This window comes from Propithecus coquereli, unplaced genomic scaffold, assembly GCF_000956105.1.
Source record: "Propithecus coquereli isolate 6110/MARCELLA unplaced genomic scaffold, Pcoq_1.0 Scaffold289, whole genome shotgun sequence".
NCBI lineage: Eukaryota > Metazoa > Chordata > Mammalia > Primates > Indriidae > Propithecus > Propithecus coquereli.
In genome coordinates this window covers 433,225-453,507 of record NW_012148496.1, presented here as the reverse complement: position 1 = coordinate 453,507, position 20,283 = coordinate 433,225, and the positions used below count along the sequence as shown (strand labels likewise).

The 20,283-nt window shown below is 48.1% G+C and overlaps 1 protein-coding gene across 2 annotated transcripts in view; it reads right to left on the bottom strand.

Moving 5' to 3' along the window:
• Positions 1-14,073, bottom strand: part of MYBPHL (myosin binding protein H-like) — a 30,435-nt gene extending 16,362 nt beyond the window's left edge. Inside the window, exons 1-8 of one of the 2 annotated variants that reach the window (XM_012648523.1) lie at positions 13,879-14,073; positions 5,577-5,665; positions 4,805-5,000; positions 4,441-4,580; positions 4,152-4,311; positions 3,911-4,047; positions 2,779-2,965; positions 1,902-1,948 (exon numbers count right to left, since the gene is read on the bottom strand). In XM_012648523.1, coding sequence (XP_012503977.1) covers positions 1,938-1,948; positions 2,779-2,965; positions 3,911-4,047; positions 4,152-4,311; positions 4,441-4,580; positions 4,805-5,000; positions 5,577-5,665; positions 13,879-14,023 — 1,065 coding nt within the window. In that variant the 5' untranslated portion in view covers positions 14,024-14,073 and the 3' untranslated portion in view covers positions 1,902-1,937. The remainder of the gene's footprint in view (positions 1-1,901; positions 1,949-2,778; positions 2,966-3,910; positions 4,048-4,151; positions 4,312-4,440; positions 4,581-4,804; positions 5,001-5,576; positions 5,666-13,878) is intronic. The other variant, XM_012648524.1, reaches the window with a different exon arrangement.
• Between the last annotated feature and the right edge of the window lie 6,210 nt (positions 14,074-20,283).

Here is a 20,283-nt window from a genome sequence, read left to right as displayed (position 1 = left end):
GCCCTTAGGCTTAGGGCTCTGTCTTTAATTAGCTAAATGCATATTTATGTGTCCTGCTGTTTGCCTCTTTGTGATGGATTTGCATCCTCTTATCCCAGCTTATGCTGGAAAGCCCATAGAGGAAGAAAGCAAGTCATCTTCAGCATCTCTTTCTAGCACCTAGTACTGCATAGAGTTGAATTCAATTCTATTATAGATTGTCTAGGGAAAACAACAGTGTTAGAAACCTCTGTGGATGAGAATGCAGATATGGGAAGAGAAAGAGGAGTCTTAGTTTCCCGAGAGTTTGTACAGTCTAGGTAAAGGATTCCAGCTTTCTAAATGTTTCATAGAAAGGCTCAAACTAGCTGGGCACGGTAGCTCATGCCTATAATCCTAGCACTCTGGGAGGCCAAGGCAGGAGGATTGCTTGAGCTCAGGAGTTCGAGACCAGCCTGAGCAAGAGTGAGACCTCGTCTCTACTAAAAATAGAAAAATTAGGTGGGCATTGTGGCATGTGCCTGTAATCCCAGCTACTCAGGAGGCTATGGCAGGAGGATTGCTTGAGCTCAGGAGTTTGAGAATGCAGTGAGCTATGCTGATGCCACTGCTCTCTACCCAGGGCAGCAGAGCAAGACTCTGTCTCAAAAAGAAAAAAAAAAAAAGGAAATTGAAAGGCTCAAACGGATGGGCACTCATGGATTGAAGATCCGCACATTTATTGAGATTAGTCCACACTAGACATTGTGCTGCGCGGCTCCTTATGAACACGGTCTTGTCATGGTCTGGCTTCCTGGAGGCACTGAAAAGAGAGAGTATATTGTGGCCATAACAGCAAACAGCCAGAGCACATCTAGGATGCTGAGACAATCCTCTTCATGGTCCCTGTGTCCTGTGCTATGAATTCACTGTTTACCCTGCTTCATTGCTGGGCACTGAGAGAGGAAAAAGGGCAGCTAACACTGACACAGCACAATACGCTATGTTATGCTGGGGGATGGTGAGAGAACTGTCTCTGCAAGCCAACTGATAGAGAGAACTCTCCTGAATTCCCTGTACTTTTAATGCATCCCTTAGGGTTTTAATTTGCTATATATCAATGACAGGCTTAAGTAAATGGCTTATGGGATTGAATTCATTCTCAATTTTTATCAGCCAGGAGCTGCGAGTCAGCGGGGACATTGGGAACTACTTCTCTTAATTCTTTCACAAGCTTCTTTTCCACCCTACTCAGCAGTTTGTACACAACATTTCCAATGTAAATGATTTAAAATCTAAAGGAGCTATCAGATTGTAAATGATGATCTGAGTTGCCCTTTGCCAATAATGGACTGCTTGGGACCACATTCTCAAATGTTAAATTATTATTGACATAAAATGATAATGCTGATTTTTTTTTCTTGGAAGGGAAGGAATCTATAAACTTCAAAGTAAAAAACAAAAATATTAATCTGTTTCTTACCATGCTTATGATAGTGAAGTAGAAACACTTAATTAGTCAGGAGCAGCCTCCTCTGTCCTTATCCACCTGGCTACGATGTGGTGGTCACTCTCATCGATTCCTCCACTCTTAGTTGTTCCCTTGATATCTTTTCGTGAAGTACCGACCCAGCTGCCTCCCACAGAACCCCCTTACGATTAGATATATGCTATCATTCTTCTTCAGAGGATCATTAGGTTTAATTCCTACCATGAACTTGAGGAGTACAGACATTTAGAGGATGCGACAAAAGTAGACTTCATCTATGGCAAATTCCTTCCACGGGGATGACAACATTAGCTTTTAAAAAAGTGGTTAAAAAAAAGTGGTCACCAGTGGGTACATGGTTGAAAGGCTCAGAAATACACATCTGTCCCTGACTTGACAACATTAGCCATAACGCGGAATAATCCATTGAGATTCCCTGTGTCTCTTTCCTTACCTTTCTCAGAGTCCCATGTCCTCCTCCTAGCTATCTTCAATTAGGAGCTGCAAGAATTCAGATATTTTTCAATGTTAACATCTCTGAAATCTCCGGGGAACCTTCTTTCAGTGCACTGGGAAGGGATACTCTATTTCAGGTTTTTGGGCAGTCCATACATAAATGAGAATAGGACATGTAAGGACCCATCCATTCTGATTCATGCAAGAAACATTTAGAGAGTGCCCACTGTGTATGTAAACTGGGCCATGGGGGAGACAAAAGTGAAGAAAACACTGTCCCTGCCCTCACAGTGCTTATACTTACATAGGGACACAGATCTATAAACAGATCATTATAAAACAATATACTAAACACATGATGCAGATCTGAACAAGGTGACAGGCATGAATAAATGAATAGATACATTAAAGAGGCAGAGAAGATGTGCGATACCACCTTTAAACAAACCAGAGGGGAAAGTAAAATGAAGCCCAACAACAGCTGCAGCTTTCCTAAACTGAGTCAGAAGTTTGTATAGCTTAAAGATCAACCATCTGAGTGAGGACCAGGAGGCTTGGGCTCTTTCCGCCATAGTGCCAGCTTTTTGATTAACCAACACTGGAAATCTTGGGTAAACGAGTTAGTTACCTCCCCGTGCTTTAAGTTTCTCCTTTGCAAAATGGAAATAACGACTCTTCCTATGTTATAGAATTGTGATGGAGAGGAATGAGACAGTGAGCAGTAAAATGCTCCTCAAACACATTCTGATGATGGCAGTGAGAGTGCCTGGAGGGGGAAGCCCTTCTCCACCTAGGCCTGCGTCTCTGTCCAGACTCTGCCACTTTTGGAGGAGATGATTGGCCCCCTGAGGCACTAGTTCTCCTCCTGCCCTTACCTTTCACATCCACTCGACAGTCCACAGATGCCTCCCCCAGGGGGTTAACTGCCTTGCAGGTATATATGCCTCCATCAAAGGGACCAGGCTTGCGGATTTCTAGGGAGCAGATGCCCAGGTGAGTAAGAGCTCTGTACTTGGGGTCGCCTTGGATATCCATCTTGTTCTTCAGCCAGATGATCTTGGGCTGGAAGATAAAGATGAGGGGGCAGCAACGAGGTGGAGGGTCAGAACCAGTTGCTCTTTCTCTGCTCAGTCACCGGGGCTCTGCCTATAAGGGCTTGTAGATAGTGTGGCTTTCTGGAAGGCTCCCTATTCCTTACACTGTGGGAAGGGGTTCCCCTTCCAGTACCTTCAGCGGTCCCCCAAGCTCCTTCTCTTGGTTGAAAAGAGCACCTGCAACCTTGCCTTCTTCACCAAGTATTGCTAACTAGAAGAAAGGTGATAATTTCTGTTCCTCACTGCTTGAGCGCCCCTTCACAGGTCATAGGCACTGTGGTCGTGCCTCTTTTTTATGCGTGCATTGTGAATATTCACATTCTATTCCCACTGTTGACTTGTGGGTTGATCCTGTCTGTGCTGGTTAGGAATTAGTTTCCAGAGTGGGCTATTGATATTCTCCTGAGGCGTTATCTTCATGCAGTCTGTTCCAGACTCGTAACCCAAAAGGTGCTTGGTAAAGGTTGTTAATGGTGTTTTATGCCGTGTGTGGAGTACAATGACTGCATTGTAAATAGAGAGCTTTACTCAGGGTTGCGGCCAAGGCTGAACTGTAGGCAGCTTGCATGTCCATGGCTCTGATCAGACGAGGTCATGAGTGGTAAGTAAGGACAAAGCAGTGGGACTCCATCTTGCCTACCAGTGAACAACTTGAAGCTCATGCCTAATTGCCAGCAGGTCAGTAAGTGACATCTTTGTATATGAGGAACAAACACTAAAAGGCAACATCATTCTCATGAGTGTCTTGGACTCTAAATACCCTGAGTATTCCTAAATCACCGGCTGTTGAAAAGGCAGAGGGTGGAGATGGTAGCAGAAATGATATTAGAATGCTCTGTGCCTTAGCTGCGGTTAGGACAGGACAAGAGCAGGAAACAGCTCAGACAGCCTTCCCCCAGGACTCCCCACTTACCCGGGGGGAGGCGCGGACACAGCAGAAGAGCTGGGTGTCATAGCCAGTGACTGTAGTACAATCTGCCAGAGGCTGGGTAAACTTTGGGGCTTCAGAGAAGTCTCGCTGGGCAAATCCCTTGGTCTTGTAAATAGTAGCTGAGGGCACCCAGAGAGGCCATGATGTAGTGTCTGAGATCGCCATCCCTCTTCAACTCTTCATCCTTAAGTCTTCCCAGCTCATGGTCCCCGTGCCTCCTTACCTGCTTTCTGGATGTGGGCAAGGTCAGCAGTGATGGGGGCTGTTTCACTGAGTCCGCACTGGTTTTCAGCAAAGACGCGAAAGGCATAGGAGTTGCCGATGATGAGGTCGGAGACGATGCAGCTGGTGCGGTGATAACGCTCCAACACCGTGAACCACAGCTGTGGGGGCCCACGAGATGCCGTAAATGAGACACCTGTTTTGGGAACTCACCCCACGTGGAGCTGCCAGAGGTCCATTCCAGAAAGCCCTATTCCTTCCTCCCTCCCTCCTTCCCAGCAGGGCCTCACCCCAGATTTTGTGTCAGCCTTCTGCACTGTGTATCCCAGGAGTGCTGTATTGCCCGTATCTTGGGGAGGTGTCCATTCCAGGGTAGCGCTGAAGCCCCAAACGTCCACCAGCTTAATGCTCTGAGGAGGGCCTGGCCTCTCTGAAGGGGCAGAGCCACGGCAGTGGGCACAGTACAACGCATTGAGATCACTTCAGGAGTGCCCCTGGACCCTTTTTCTGTTCAGCCACCCCTCCCACGCCCACCCCGGGTCCCAGACTCAGTGTGAGGGCCTCACCCCAGTTCCCCAGCTCTCTGAGATGGCTCCTCTTCAGGCTGGAGAGGGAGCTCCTGAGGACCACCCATCTCCCACTGCCCCCTCGTACCGATCACCAGGATGTCAACGGTAGCTGTGGCCTCCAGCCCGCCCAGCTGCACACGGAGTTGGTAGCGACCTGAGTCAGCACGTTGCGCTTCTCGGATGAAGAGGATGGAGTCTCGCTCCCCATTCCGCACGCTCACACGACTGGTATCCAAGGCACAGCCATCGTGTGTCCAGGTGACTTGAGGTTTGGGCTTGCCCTGAGAAATGGGGATAAGGCTTGAGCAGCCCCAAGAGGCTTCTCAACCCTCCCTGCTGCGGGAGGGGTCAGATCCACCCCAGGGCCACAGGGTGACTTGACTTGCAGCAGCACATTCCTTTGAGTTAGAAGTTGGTGGCTCTCCCAGGGGACTTCTTCCTTTCAGCCACGGCCTAAGGATCTGGGAAAGGGGGACAGCTATGAGTCTCCCACCCTTGGAGAGTTTAGGTCGTGGACACCCAGGGAAGCTAAGACCAACTGAATAGCTGCCCAAACTCCCAGCAGCCCTTCAAACTGAGAGCTCCCAGAACTCCCAGACCTCTGCAGACTAAAGGGCATGGATTAGCCTCACCTCATCTCTTGGGGCACACCCAGCCCCACCCAAACCCATCCTCAGGAGTGCAGAGTGGAAGGGTCACTTGGCCTCAGACTTCTGGTGATGTGGCCCCTTCCATTCCAGGACAGGAAGACTAGCAGGACTAGCAGTCCCTGCTAGCAGGACTCCTGGTATCTGTTTCCAAATAAAAAGCCTGGCCTGGTCCCAGACTCAGACCCAGCATGGGGCTGGCATGATCACCTGGAAAGGGATTAGTAGGTTCACTGTGTCCCCAACCTTCCGGATGTAGGTCTGCCTCAGGGCCCGAGGTAGCCAGATCTTGGGGTGCTCTGAGTGATGGAAAGAGAGAGAACAGGCGATGGATACTCGGAGGAAGTGAATATCGCATCCAGCTGCAGGCTACCAGGCATTGTTCACCAAATTAAGCCCTTGCCTTAGGGAATGGGGAATATTCCTCCAATCATCTTACTGGGATTTAGGGATGAACGATTGGCTGAGTGATCCTCTGGAGAGTGTTAGTCTCAGCAGAAAGAGCACTGAAGTGCGAGCCTGGCACTTACTTCTTTAGTTTGTAACTCTCAAGTACTACGGACTTTCCATCAGCTGAGATTGGGTTTGTGCACAGACCCATCCAGTCTGTGTGGTTTGTCTTTCCACCCCTTTTCTACATTTGTCCTTAATATTAATAACGTTCCTTTTATCGAGGCCACGTTCAATGTTAATCCTGACCTCCGAGTTCGGAGGAGACTCAGGAGAATGCTTTCCACTCTGCAGGCAGAGTCAACACCCAGGCCTCCCCCAGCCTGCCCTCGAGGCCGCACTGACGGCAGCACAGAGGGAGCAGCCGTCTGAGTCCCTTCCTCTGTGTGGCCGCCCGCTCCGGCGCCTGTGTGGTGTTCTTCCAGTTTGTGGAGGGTCACTTTGTACAGCAGAATCTGGGAAAGCAAGATTAGGTCCACCACTCACTTCCCCTTGATCTCCCAGGCCTGTCCCCGTGAAAAGTGGAGATTAGATAACGTTCATTGGCTTCCAGGATGAAGAGAGGAGATGCTGGGGAAAGTGCTGAGTGTGGGTTTGGAGAATGACCAGGTGTCATTTCTCTCCTCAGGATGCTGCAGGCTGTCTTCGCTGCCAAAGTGCAAACGTCCCACTTGGGTTCCCATGGGGGCCTGGTTGAGACTGACACCATTTTCTGGCCTTCTCAGGGCTGCTGTCTTCTCCTTTCTCAGGCAAAGACAGTCCCGGTCTGCTGTTGCCTTAAGTAGAATGTGACAGCACCTCAGTTCCCACCAACGACCCGGGTCTGCCACCACAATTCATGCCTGGCAGTTGGAGGAACTTCAGCCCCGGTGCATTCCTGTGGCAAACAGCACGAGTGCCTGATAGTGGATTCCAAACTTTCTGATAACAAACATTCCCCTGTAAATACATTCTTGAGCCTTCACTCCAACATACGTGTGTTTACTTATACATTGAAATGTTTATGTACATTATAGAACACAAAAATTTCAGTAATGAAATTTAAAATAAAATAGCTGGCTGTGCCTGTAGTCCCAGATACTCAGGAGGCTAAGGCGGGAGGATCGCTTGAGCCCAGGGGCCCCAGACTGCAGTGTACGATGATGGCGCCTGTGAATAGCCACCGCACCCCAGCCTGGGTGACGTAGAGAGATCTTGTCTACTATCTTCTTCCCACACCTCAGTTTGTAGAGCATTGCCTAGAGAACTTTTCTCCTGCAGTCCCCCGACTGTGATCTCAAGATCACTCGGCCTTCGTAAATGGGTATAAATACAAAGACACGGTGCACGCTGTCCATTTTATTTCTCTACTTTCCTTTTTTGCTGTGTGGCTTCTGTGTTCGCCTGGGCTGTGATTGTCCTAGACTGCACCTCGGGAATATGGGAGGAGGAGCCTTAGGTGATGTGCGCGCCGCCCTCCCTGCCCCCCTCAGGGAACACCACAGCGATGGAGGCCGAGGCGGCGGACTGACCCTGCTCGGTTTGGGAGGGGGTGGGGCACAAAGAACAGAAGAAGTGTTTGTGTGATGTGTTCCTTTCCTGCGGCCATCTTGGCAAGCAACCAAGGAGTTGAAAACAGGCGGATATGACTTAAGGGTTTTTTGAAAAAGAGGGCTGTAATTGGAAAGGAGGCTTCAAACTTCGTCTTGTCAGGCTTGGTTCCTACTGTTGGTTGGGGAAATAACCCTTCACATTTGCTGGGGAGAGGGCTGCAGAGAAGGCGGCTCTGTGTCCTTTGTGCAGAATAGCAGCGTGGTGAAGGGCCGGGGCAAGCACCCAGAGCAAGGAGACTGGGGGAGGGGCTCAGGGAGAAGCCGATTTGCTGGAGATCTCCCAGCTAGCTGTGCAGTTGTGCCTGGCACCCGTGACGCCTGCCTCCGTATCTGGGACTGTGTCTGAAGGGCCGATTCTCTGAGCATGGCCTGCATGTCCACCTACCTGCCTGCCACTGCCTACCTAGACTGGGCATCATAGTCAGGGCCCTGACAGTGACCTTGCCCCAGAGGGAGGAGGCAAAGAAGGGAGGGCAGAGGGACACACGTGCTCACGGACCCACGTGGGCGTGGGGAGGAAAGGAGGTCGGCCTTCACACTGGGAAGACGTGCCAGCCGAGGCCTCCTGTGCTGAGACCTCAGGTAGGGAACAGGCTCTGACGGGTAGGCGTACGCCGGCGTATACGTTTATTTCACCTAGTGTTTCTTATAAAAATACCATGGAAAGTGTTAGCATTTTTACACCTGATCTAAAGAGAAAAATCAAAGAACTAGATCTATGTGGAACATAAACTAAGGTGGGGGAATTAAGGGAGGAGGAGATCTAGAGGGGACACCAGCTGGGGCAGAGACACAGAGAGGAAGGCTGCCGGCCAGAACCAGGTCTCTCCTCCCCGGGGGGTCCCTTGCCAGTTCTTTGCTTATCAGTGGGATGCCTGACAAGGTGATGAAACTTAAGTCACTAGGATGGGCGGCTCTCCGAGGATGAGTGGTGAGGACTCTGCTCTCAGCAGCCTTCCAGGCTCCCCGCCGGGCACGAGGCTAAAGCAGCTGGCAGAGGCCTAGGAGGCAGAACAGGTTTGGCAGCTCCAGATGCCCAGTCAGCAGCAAGTTCTCCAAGCACCTCCCAGCGCAACCCAGGCGCAATCTGACCCTTCGCTAAGAATGTTAATAGCGGGCCCTCTGGGGGCATCTCTCTTCACACGTCCGCAGTCAAGCAAGGCGCAAATTGTACTGACCTTGGGGAGGCACGGCTTCGCCTGATGCCCAAGGTCTTTCTCCAACTCAAATGCCAGGAAGGATGAGAGCCAAAGCCTAGAGTCCTAAAGCAGAACCGGGGTTTTCTAAGACCAGTCTCTGACAGCCTCGGTTTGGTTTTCTCCCTTCACAGAGTCTTGGGAAAAAAGCATTTTGAAAAGTCAATTGAAAGCCACTGAGTTCTGAGCTGTGTTGGTCTCAGCACTGTATTCCTCTTTCTTTTCTTTCTCAAAAAATTGTTAGAGGGGACTACTTCAAGTCCAAAAATCTTGACTCCTACTGATGAGAAAATTCCTCTTAATATCTACGCTCATTTTATTCTGCTGAAGTTTATGCCCATTTTCTTATTCTATTCTCATGGGAAATAATTGTTCACATCCTCTCATAATTCCCTTTCACAGCATTAGAGACTTTCTTCCAGCACTTCCCTAAGGGCCGTATAGTTCAGGCTGATGTTATTAGCTATGGCCTGGAGAGTGAAGAAACAAGATCGACTCGTTGGAGAGGTGCAGAGGGGTGTGTGTGTGTGTGTGTGTCTGTGTGTGTGTGTGTGTGTGTGTTTATGTGCATTTGAGTGTGTATGTGTGTGAATGCATGTGTGTGCATGTGTGTGCACGTGTATGAGTGTGTGTGTGTGAGAGAGTATGCCTATATGCACCTGCGCTTCTGTGAGTGAAGGGTTACCAAAGGAGGGCAAATGCACAAGGCCAGCTATGATTTTGAAACTAACCAGAGATTTCCAGGGATCCAAGAAGTACCAGCATTTCTCAGAAAAACATTAGCAGATGCCTAGGACATGGCCCTGGCCTTCTCAGAAACCTGTTTGAAGTTTGTGGGGATCTCAGAAATGTCTTCCAAAGGACAAGAGTGTCACTTCCTTGAAGACCATGAAACTAAGGTCAGAAAAAATAAAAGAAACAGAAACAGGCAATACTTCTCTGAGGAAAAGACTCCATCACCCCCACCCCATATTACGGTCTCTCTCCATGCTGGTTGGCTTTAGCCTGGGCTCACTGTCACTCTCTCTAACACTGCTCCAGTCATAATTCCTGGGGATCCTTCCAAGCATCCTGGCCTGCTACTCCTCCAATGATTTGTCCTCCCTGTTTCAGCCACTGGTCCCTGCAGTCATTCTCTAGACCAAAACTGCAACCCCTCTGTGATCTGAACTGCAAGCATCCCACTCTCTCATCACCACTTCTACGACAGAGAAGGCCAAGCGTTCACCAAAATGTAAGTTATCCCTTCCACAGTGTAGTTCTGAGAAGTGGCTGCCCAGGCAGGGACATTCCCCAGACCCCCCTGCTGTGTGACCATGACACTAATTCTTGCCAATGAGAAGTGTGTGGAAATGGTGAGAATTGCCTCTGGGCCAAGGCTTTTAAGAAGTGCATTTTCTATTTTCCCTTCTGCTAGCTGTATGCGGATGTTCCCGGGGCCCTAAGGAATGGCAGAACCCCAAGATGAAAGAGGCCTGGCTCCCTGAATTACTGCGTGGAGGAGAACTATCTGCTGAATAGGAACACTTGTTTTCCATTCCTATGCTAGTAAGAAATAAGACATGTTTTGTTCCTGAAGCCTATTTGTTTCACCAACTAGTGTACCCTACCTAACGTAATCTCTATCCTTTATATCTCACTTCCTCTAATGCTCTAACATCGGCAATTCTTTACCACCGCTGAGATCTGCAATCCACTGTCCCACCGCCCTCTCACTACCTAGCACCCCATGCATGTTAGCACTTTCTTCCCCACCCAGCTTAGACCCCATGGCCACTATTATACTCACTCTCTTACACTTACTCAAATCTCCTAATCCTCTTTCACTTCATTGCACCCTCCCAGCAACACCCACCCCTGGTCAAATAAACTTTCCACCCACTCAGTGCCTGCATCCATACAGATTACCGTGACTGGGGAAAAACTCGAAATTACGCTGACTTTAACTGCAAGGCCATCAACAGTGACACTACTTCCAAGTGGACCCTGGAAATTCTACTAGACTTCCCTAGTCCACTCAATTTCCTGTTTTCCTGGGTGACTACTGCACACTTTCCTCTTCTAAAATCTCCCTCCCTTCTCCCTCATCATTCTCAGTTGATGATCTTGCTAGTATCTCAGGCCCACCTATAATCTATTCTTAATGCAGCAGCCAGAAAAAAATTTTACAACCTGCACTTGATCATGTCAGTGCTTACCCCAAACTGCACCGGCTGCCCATCTGTCTCAGAGTCAAACCACAGTCTTCACAATGGCCCTGTTAACTCTCTGATCAAACTCCCCCCACGGCCTCCCTCCCTGTGCCACCGCCACAGTGGCCCCACCCATAGGGCCCACTCCTGCTTCAGGGCCTTTGCACTGGTTCTCTCCTTGCGTGGAAAACATTCCCCCCACGTATCTGCACATGTTGCTCTCTCACTTCCTTTGAGTTGATGCTCAAATTTTGCCTTGTTTTAGTGAGGCCTTCATTGAGTATCCTACTGGAAACAGGCATGCTTCCTACCCCCAGCACTTTCTATCCCCTTCCCTGCATTATTTCTGGCATAGCATTTATCACCCTCTGACATATTATATTCATGTATTTTACTTGTTTATTTATTGTCTACCTCCCTCCACGACAATGTAGACTCCATGAGGACAGTTATTTTTGCTTATTTTGTTCATTTCTGTAACTCTGGCACCTAGAACAGTGCCTGGCACATGATAGGCACAACATAAATATTTGTGGGAGGAAGGAGGAAGAAAGGAAAGTTTGGCTTCCCGTGCCTGGAAGACACAGAACAGTTCAGATTGAAAGAAGATGCATGGTCAGTTGGAGCAATTATGCTGAAATGAGCAGATGGGCCCTCTCTCCCCGCTCTCAGGGTCTCACCTTCTCCATGACAGGATGCAGCCTGTTCCCCAGCCTCTCACAGTTTGGGAAGCTCTCCTCTGGCCCCTGCGAAGCTTTGTTTTCAGGACACAGTGCCTCAGTGCAGTGCTGAGGATAGACATGAATTGTTTACCAATGCCAGCCACCCAAGCCTGCTTATTTAGCCATGTAGCAGGCTCACTTAACTAAAAACTCATTGCTGGCCAGTTGCAGTTTATTTTGATGTTGCAAATTAATTTCTCCTTCTGATGCCTGCTGTAGCTCCCGTGCTCTCACATGCTCACTGTAGTACCCCCTCTGTAGTCCCAGAGCTTCCTATAAGGAAGAGGAGGAATTAGGAGGAAGAAAGTGTTTGGAGCTCTTGGAGGACTTAGGGATCATCTAGTCCAGGCCCATGGAACCCCAAAGGATCTTTGGATGGGTTTCAGGGGCTCTGTGGACTTTCTGAATTTGTGTATATTTTTCCTGGGGTGAGAGTCCACAGCTAATCAGATTTTCCTAGGGGTCCATATCCATCAAAACCATCAAAAGGTTAAGACACTGATTTAGTTTAACTCCTTCATTAACAGATGAGAAAATGGAGGCCCAGAGAAGTGGATTGGCTTGCCTAGGGTTATAGGACAGAACTAGGATTTGAACTCATGCCTTCTTTTTTCAAGCAGCTAACAGATGCACACATACTTTGCCAAGTGTCAGATGGTGTCCTTATCGCTAGTGATTTCTGGGATATCACTGGGCTGAACCACTGGGTGCTGGCTGCCCTGAGGCCTGCAGTGTATAGAGTTGCCGCACACAAGGACAGGGTCTTCAGGCTGCACTTGTGGGACCGTGGCCAGGGGCTGTCAGGAGCTGGCTGCAGCTGAGGGTAGAAGTGTGAGTGAGATAAATGTCCTTCCCAAGGGCTTTGTGGAGACCTGTAGTCAGGGAGTCAGCATTCCTGGCTTTCATTCTCCCTCTCCCTGCAACTTTTCAGGGAAGAAACTAGTTTTCTGCCTCAATCGTCCCAGCTTGAAATGTTCATGATAACCTCTGCTCCCCCTACCTCTTCTTCAATGGGACAAACTCGGCCTGCTCTGTGCCCTTGACATTCAGTTTCTGAGAACCCAACCTCTTCCATTCGCATGGTAAGAAGCAGAGAGCTTCCCCCACACAACCCTTGTTAGAGATAGAACCCTTAGCCTTCAGCCCAGACTTGGTATTATTTATTCACATCTTGGTTTGGCCTCTTCCAAGGCACTCTGGATCACCTCAGCAATGCCTTCAACTACCCTACAAGGTCGATGTTATTAGTCATCATTTTACAGAGCAAAAATTGAAACTGAGTAGTTCATTGACTTACCCAAGGTCACAGAGCTGCGAGAGGCGGCGTTGGGAATTAAGCCTAGATCTTTGCCTCCAAGTCTATGTCTTTTCTCCTCCTACCTCTCCCCACCCTGGGAGTCCATAGTTTTCTCATTTTTGGCCTTTGCACCCTCTGTACTTAAGACGTCAAGGTGCCAAAAGCTGACGCTTCACGCAGGTAACTATCTTAAACATTTAATCCAGTCTTGTGGCTGACTCTGCCTGTTAGCACGATCATCACACAGAAGGGAAGAGCCTGGCTTCCACCCTCTCCCTCTGGTTGGCTGAGCCAGGGCAGCAGGAAACGTACCTGTGCTTGGCTCCTAGGGACCCCCAAGTGAGCATCACAGAGCTGTTAGCCCAAGAGGCCTCAGCCGGCAGTTGGGGGTGGGCAGCAGGGAAACCTGGGGCTGGAAAGGCCACCAGTCGCTTCCTGGCTCGAGGATGCCTGTTTGCTGAGAGGCTCACAGGGACCACCATGGAGGGGAGTCAAATGCTTCTCCTGGAAAGCCTCCACCTCCATGGAGCTCAGACTCTGCGGGTCAGGATTTCCCACGGGAGCTAGTGGAGTGCTGGGGCAGGTCGTGGTCCTGAGGCACCGCCACGGGAGAGGCTGAGTGTCACTGCGCAGCTGCACACGCAGTGTCCCCATGGCAGTAGCTTTTGATTCCCCCTTCTCCTGCTGCAGACGGCCACCGTCTCGCCCCTCATTCCTTCCTGACTGGCTATTAGTGTATCAGGTCCTCCCGGTCCCTGTGACAGATGTTTTTTAAAAGCTAAAAACATAAAGAGATCATTTTCAGTCACTATAAAGTATCATAAACACCATTCATGGACTTTTCAGCTAAAAAGCAAAGACCCAGCAGAGACATTTGAGCAGCAAGTAAGAATCCACCAAGGAAGAGGATGGGAGCCCCAGTGAGTGATCCTTCCTCCTAAGTACCAAGCACACAAAGTCATTTAGCTCTGCAAAAACCGGAGGTGCAGGCAGGGTGGTAGGGATGTTCTCCCAACTCCCACCACCCGGCCTCCCCCACCACCCCCCACCTGCCATAGGTCACCTTCTGTGGGGGGCAGGAGCTGGGGAGTGGGGCAGCCAGCCCCCTGTCCAGGTGGAGCCCGGGGTTGTTCCGCATCAGCTGGGATGGCTTCTTTCACCTTCGGCTTGGAGCCCGAGGCCACCTCCGGAGCTGTGGCTGCCTCCATGCTAGGCCTACCCAGAGGCTGGGCTCCAGCTGAAGATTGTCACTGCTGGTGGTGAGGGAGGGGCTGAGCACCTGCTCTCCAGGCTGCCCTTCTCGGGGTCCCAGCCACGGGGTTATGTAACTGCGCTGGCCTTTCCCCACTCGGTGACTCCCAACAGAAGGACTGAAGGAAAGGCTAGAGGAAGAGAGGGGGATGAGAGCGCAGCCCAGAATAGCCACAGGAGGAGGGCTGAGGTGGCTCTGTTATCCGGGGAGAGAGATGACACCCCTCATGGCACTAGGGAGGGAGGGGAGAGTTTGAGCAGAGACCATCCAAAGGGGACCTCCGGCTCCTGTCAGGATTGGGTGACATCTCAGCTCCCGACCTCCAGCTCACCCAACAGGGGTTTGGGTGCCAACAGGGGTCTGGGTCCCGAGCATATCCGATTCACGGGCACACCTTTAACTGCTTTCTCCCTCCCCTCCCGCATTTAGTGAGTTGTAAAGTCTTATCAGCTCGACCTTTACGGGGCCCAGCGCCCGCCCCCTGGGCGTGGAGCCCAGTGCAGGTGGGAGAGTGGCACTCTGCAGTCAGCCTGCCAGGCTCCACTTTGGCTCTGGCACCGGCTGGCTGTGGGACCTGCAACGCATCAGTCTCTCTTAAGTCTGTTTCCTCATCTGTTAAATGGAGATAATAATAACCATAGGGTCGTTGTGAGGATTGAAAGAGGTAATCTCTGTAAAGTGCTTAGCATTCTGTAGCCGACTAAGTGCTTGATAAACGTAAGCTATTTCTAGGTCAGGCCAGCGTTTCCCCCCTTTGAAAGCTGTCAATGGCTCCCTTGCCATGAGATGCAGTACAAATAAAGGGAGAGGCAGCAGTGGTGCGGGCAGGAGAGCTCAGAGGGCTGGAGCGTGGCCTCTGGCTGTCCCCTCACTCATCAGCTGGTGACTCTGGGCAAATCACTCACTCTGAGCCTCAGGTCCCCAGTCTATGCCACAAGGGATGATGGTGCCATGACTGTGTTGAGGACATGGTGATAAAAATATAGAAAATTGGCCAGCCCATCATAGGTGCTAGTCACATACTAAAGGTCCTATATGATTTCCAGGCTTACCAAACCATTGTCTACACGTGTTGAACACTTCATCGAAATTGCCTGGTTTCCTATCATACTCCACTTTCTTACCTCCAGAAGCCAACACCCCCTCTGTACTTTTAAAAAGTATACTGTATTTTTAGAGAAGTTTTAAGGTCACAGCAAAGTTGAGTGTAAAGTACAGAGTTCCCATATAGCCCCTCCTCTGCCTCTGTATTTTTTTCATGGAAAAAAATGAGTGTGGTTGAATGGATGGGCTCCTTACACATTTTTGTCTTCAATTTGGGGGAGTCAATAAGATCCCAGGAGCCCATGTTGTTATTTTGGGGTGAATGATTTCCAGCCTCTTTGCAACTAGTATAGGGGCTAAGGTCCAGGACAACCTGTAGATATACTCTGGGCTCAGGAACCTGTTTATCAGGGGCCAGGATGGCCAAAAAGGGTGACTGTGGAGGCGGGCCTCTGGGGCTGGTTTGGTTAGTAAAAGGCTAGACTTGTGCAATAGCAGAACTAGTCCGAAGGTCTTTCTGAACTATTTGTCTTGCCTGACCCAGCCAAGGCCCCCATAAATAGAGTCTCCAAACACACCCCCTTTTTACACCACACAACCCATATTTTGGTGAGGAATGAATGGCCCAGGCTTTCAGTCTTGGCTGTTTGTTCAAATGAAGGTGTAAAGAATCAAATTTAAAATGCAGATCCTAGGGTCTGCCCATCAGAAAGTTTAATTCTGTAGATGTGGGGTGGGATCCAGGAATCTGCATTTAAAAAGCAACCTAGTGATTCTGGTGCAGGAAGTCTTAGAATACTGTTAGATAGAATTCCTTAAAATAAAGCTACCTTAGATGATCTCCTGGTGTAGAAACCCTCCCATCAGATGGTGGCCTCAGGAACAAGGGCTTTGCCCTGTCATCTTCAGACCAGGACACCAAAGTGGAAACATCACCCCAGGATGGCAGGGTGCGATGGCTAACAGCTCAAGGCAGGCGGGCAGGGACCTCCCTAAAGGAAACATTTGGGAAGAGAGGAAAGCGGCAGCTCTCTGAAGGTCCTTAGATGAAACAGATGAGGAAGAACCATGAGGAAGAGCAGCAAGAGAAATATGAGGGGCAGAGGGAGAGTCATCAAAGTTAAACTTCTCAGTACTGTCATCTGTCAAACCCACTACAAGGAACACAGGATTCAGGAGAATAATTATATGCTGCTGTGTCCAGAACGAAGAACACAGAAACCGAAACCTGAGGAGGTGTGTAGGGTGGGTCTGCTAGATTTTCTGGGAGTAAGAACAAGAAAACTGGTCTTATAAACACCCACAGAAGGTAGATCTGTATGAGCATAAATAACAAGAAATTGAAGAACAAGAAAATTAGATAACTTATGGGGAAAATTTCACTTTTTTGTGAGTTGTTTTCCCCACAAATTACCTAATACCTTCATGCTATAAATACACAGTCCTGGCTCTTTAATTGGCCTATTCTCTGGTTGTTGGAGTTTGATTTTTGAAGCTAGGAAACCGGAAAAGCTATCATAGTAACAAACTGTAGCTTAGTCATCCCAGTACGTCAGGTAACAAAGTCTAGTCTGTTTTATTTCTAACCCAAATATTGCAAATATACAGAAAATTACCAGTACAAAGTTAAACACATCCAGATTTATTTACACAATGCTAAAGAAATTTGAGTTTTATTTCCATTTTGTGGAATTTTATTAGGGGATCTGGCTTTGTTGTATAACTGACATGGGTCATTGAAACTTGATTATCCCACCTCACATGCAATTTTCTGTCCCAAAAGAACAGAAATCTTGGGTTTTTAGAGCACATGCAGTAAAGATCTTAGTACTGCTTTACACTCTCATAGGAAGGCAGCTGTCCCACAGCTTGGGGAGGGACCACATGCTCAGAAAGGGAACAAGAGATGAGAGGGTTGAACAACAGGCACATGGGGACCCTGAGCATTTCTGTGCATGAGGATAAGGAGAGTATGACCAAAACCCTCTTCCCTGGAGGTCCAAACACAGGAGGTGGGAAGAGTCATCAGGGAACGTGAAGTCACCTGACCATAACTGAGGGCATGCGGAGGATGAGAACCGTGTTAAAGATTTGGGGCATATCAATAAATCATTAACATGTACACTATACAGTTTATACATGTATGTATGTACACACACACATATATATAAAGGTACAGATTAGTTTATGTTATTCCTTATGAACAAGTACACTTAAGAATGTACTGGTGTGAAAAAATGCATACAGCAAGTTGTTGAAGACAATTTCAAATTAATGTTCTCTTATTTTTATAATGCAACGTAACCAAGAAATCAAAATGCTCCTTCTATTTCAATTATCCTTCATGAGGGCAAAGCCTGGGCTCTGCTAGGTCAGGATGGTGCTCCCAGAGCTGCCTGAGCTGGAAAAATCGGTGGCAGATGGAACAGAAAGTCTGGCACCTGCTGACTCTGGCCCTCCCTGTCACTCCATCACATGGCAAATCTTAAACTTTGGTTTTGTTCAAAGGATATTTAAGTGCATGTTCATTTTTCCTGTTTTAGGGAAGGTGGCAGCAAAGTTGAAAAGCTGAATCCCTTCCTATTTTAACAGTTCCAAGTATCTTGGCTTACTACAGGGGTGAGGGGTCTACACTGACAATGAGCAGGATGAGCTCTAGGCCACTGCATACAGGAGCAGGGCTCTTCGGAGCTGTCCTAAAAGGAAAAAGAATCTCTCTACCTGGATGGTTTGCCTGAAAAGTAAATAAATGACTGAACCTAGGCCAGCCCTGTCACCCTGGGGTAAGTGTGAAAGTCCCTGGCTCCTCTCTATATCCTGGTATCATGGCAAAGGCCATAGGAGAACCAGCTATGGTTTACAGCTGGAGCTGGAGGTGGCCAGAACATTACCATCTGTCAGGGATGAAAGGCCAGCCTGGGCATGAAGAGGCCCACAGGCAAGCCTACAAGTAAAAGGGAGACACACTGTAAAACCCACTCAGAGGCAGAAGCTGAATTCTAAGTTTCAGTTATAGTTAATCTGTGGAATCTCCTAAGCCCACCCTAGAACTACAATTCTCCAAAGGCTATTCTTCTACATAGTATTCATTTTCAATTAATAGCCTAGGTGTATCCATCACCTGGTCTAGGGACTCACTAAAAACCCAAAGCCCCCTTCGGTCCAGAGCAGAAAGGAAGAGTGAGTTCTCTACCTAGATTTAGGAACTCAGGCCACTTTGGAGTGTCTGATATGTCCAACCTATCTTATAATGCCAAATTCCACTGCTGAAACCTCCAGAAATAATGTCTTCTGCTACCATCAAGCCTGGGAGGTTACACAATGATATGCCTTCAAAGACACGCTCCTAATATGAGTAGGATAAATTAGAAATCTTTTTTTTTAAGAATCTATAGTGGATTTGGGCTATCTTACTCTCTGGCTGAGGGCATACATTTGTGAGTGAGTAGGCTAATGAAGAAAGCTAACTAGCCAACAAAGGGAATGAGCCAGGCTTGCTAGCAGTCCTCAAACCAAATGAACGAGCCAGCCAGGAGTGAAAACCAGGAGGGTGGAGCAGGAGACCCACCAATGGAGATTCCACTCCTGCACTCTTGAACACAACCGGGGGAGGGGCCATTTCTAAAAACAAATTTGAAATTACCATTACTTGCATTTTCAGCCATGAAAAACAAGAGAATAGAATTTTTTGTTCATCAAGATGGCAAAAAGACGCTAAATACTGCTCTGAAAGAAATGCCACTGCTCCCTGTGCTGAAGAACAGCAAGCCATCTATCAGAAGGAGCCCTGCTCTAAGTAGTCAGCACTTGCACAAGGATTTTCAAGATTCTGAAGACAACCAACCAGCACTGCTCATAACACACACAAGGACCTTGGATAATTTACTCAATTTTGGTTCCTCAGCTCCATCACGAGAAAGTTGTGAGGTTCAAATGATATAATAATGCTAGTGAAAGTGCTCTGAAATTGTCAAGTTCAACAGAAATCCCAAATATTATTATAAGCAAAGAACCCTAATCTTATGTGGCTAGAGCAGAATATTAATTTTCCTATATCTTGAAACCGAGAGTATTACCATATATTGGCACATCTACCCACAGTGGGTATACGCTGGGCGAAAAGGTGTATGGTGTAAATAGGTCTTTTGTGGACACCAAATTCACTTTGGGCAGGAAGTGAGGGTGGGACAAAGGCTGACACTTTCATCATTTGTGAGCTGGCATATTTTTGGAATTATTTTTAATTTTAAAACTATGCAAAATGAATGAGCTAAAAGACTAGTGTAATCTAGCCCTAACAAATATTGATTTTCTTCACAAAAACTGCCCTAACTTTATTTTCTAACTGAAGCTCCCTGACTCATTTAATCTTACTGCAGTTTCAAAGTCTCTAAAAATCTCCATCCACTCCCTCCTCCACTTTCCATGCTGCTGTTAATCCATTCTGGGGAGGAAAGAATTTACCCATCTGCTCACATTCTGACAAAAGTTAATTTGGCACATTTACTTTTTACTGACTTTCTCACCACAAAATGAACTAGCAGCAAAATGGCATCTACCAAAGAATGTCCCGATCACAATCATTGGGAGAAACTATGACCAGCACAGTAGGTACATTAAGACCCCAAATTTACCATACTATATTTCTGTGTAACAAATATTCAAGCTTTATTAAAACTAATTATTGCTAGCCAGGTGAGAGGGCTCACACCTGTAATCCTAGCATTTTGGGAGGCCAAGGTGGGAGGATTGCTTTAGCCCAGAAATTGAGACCACCCTGGGTAACAGTGAGATCCCATCTCTACCAAAAAAACACAACCACCACCAAAAAAAACCTAGCCAGGAGTGGTGGCACATGCCTGTAGTCCCAGCTACTTAGGTGGCTGAGGCAGAAGGATTGCTTGAACCCAGGAGTTTGAGGTTGCTGTGGGCTATGATCACGCCACTGCACTCTAGCCCTGGCAACAGAGCAAGACCCTGTTTCAAAATGAAAACAAAAACAAATTATTGCAGCTTTCCATTACTGTATGGTGACCCCAAAATCCACCCAACTACATTCTATAATTTATTTAATTTGGAAAAATGTAAATGGGAAACTTCCTTAATTCAAAATACGAACTTAATGTATCAAGCAGAGTATCATCTAGACTGGAAGTGTGTTTTCAATTGGTT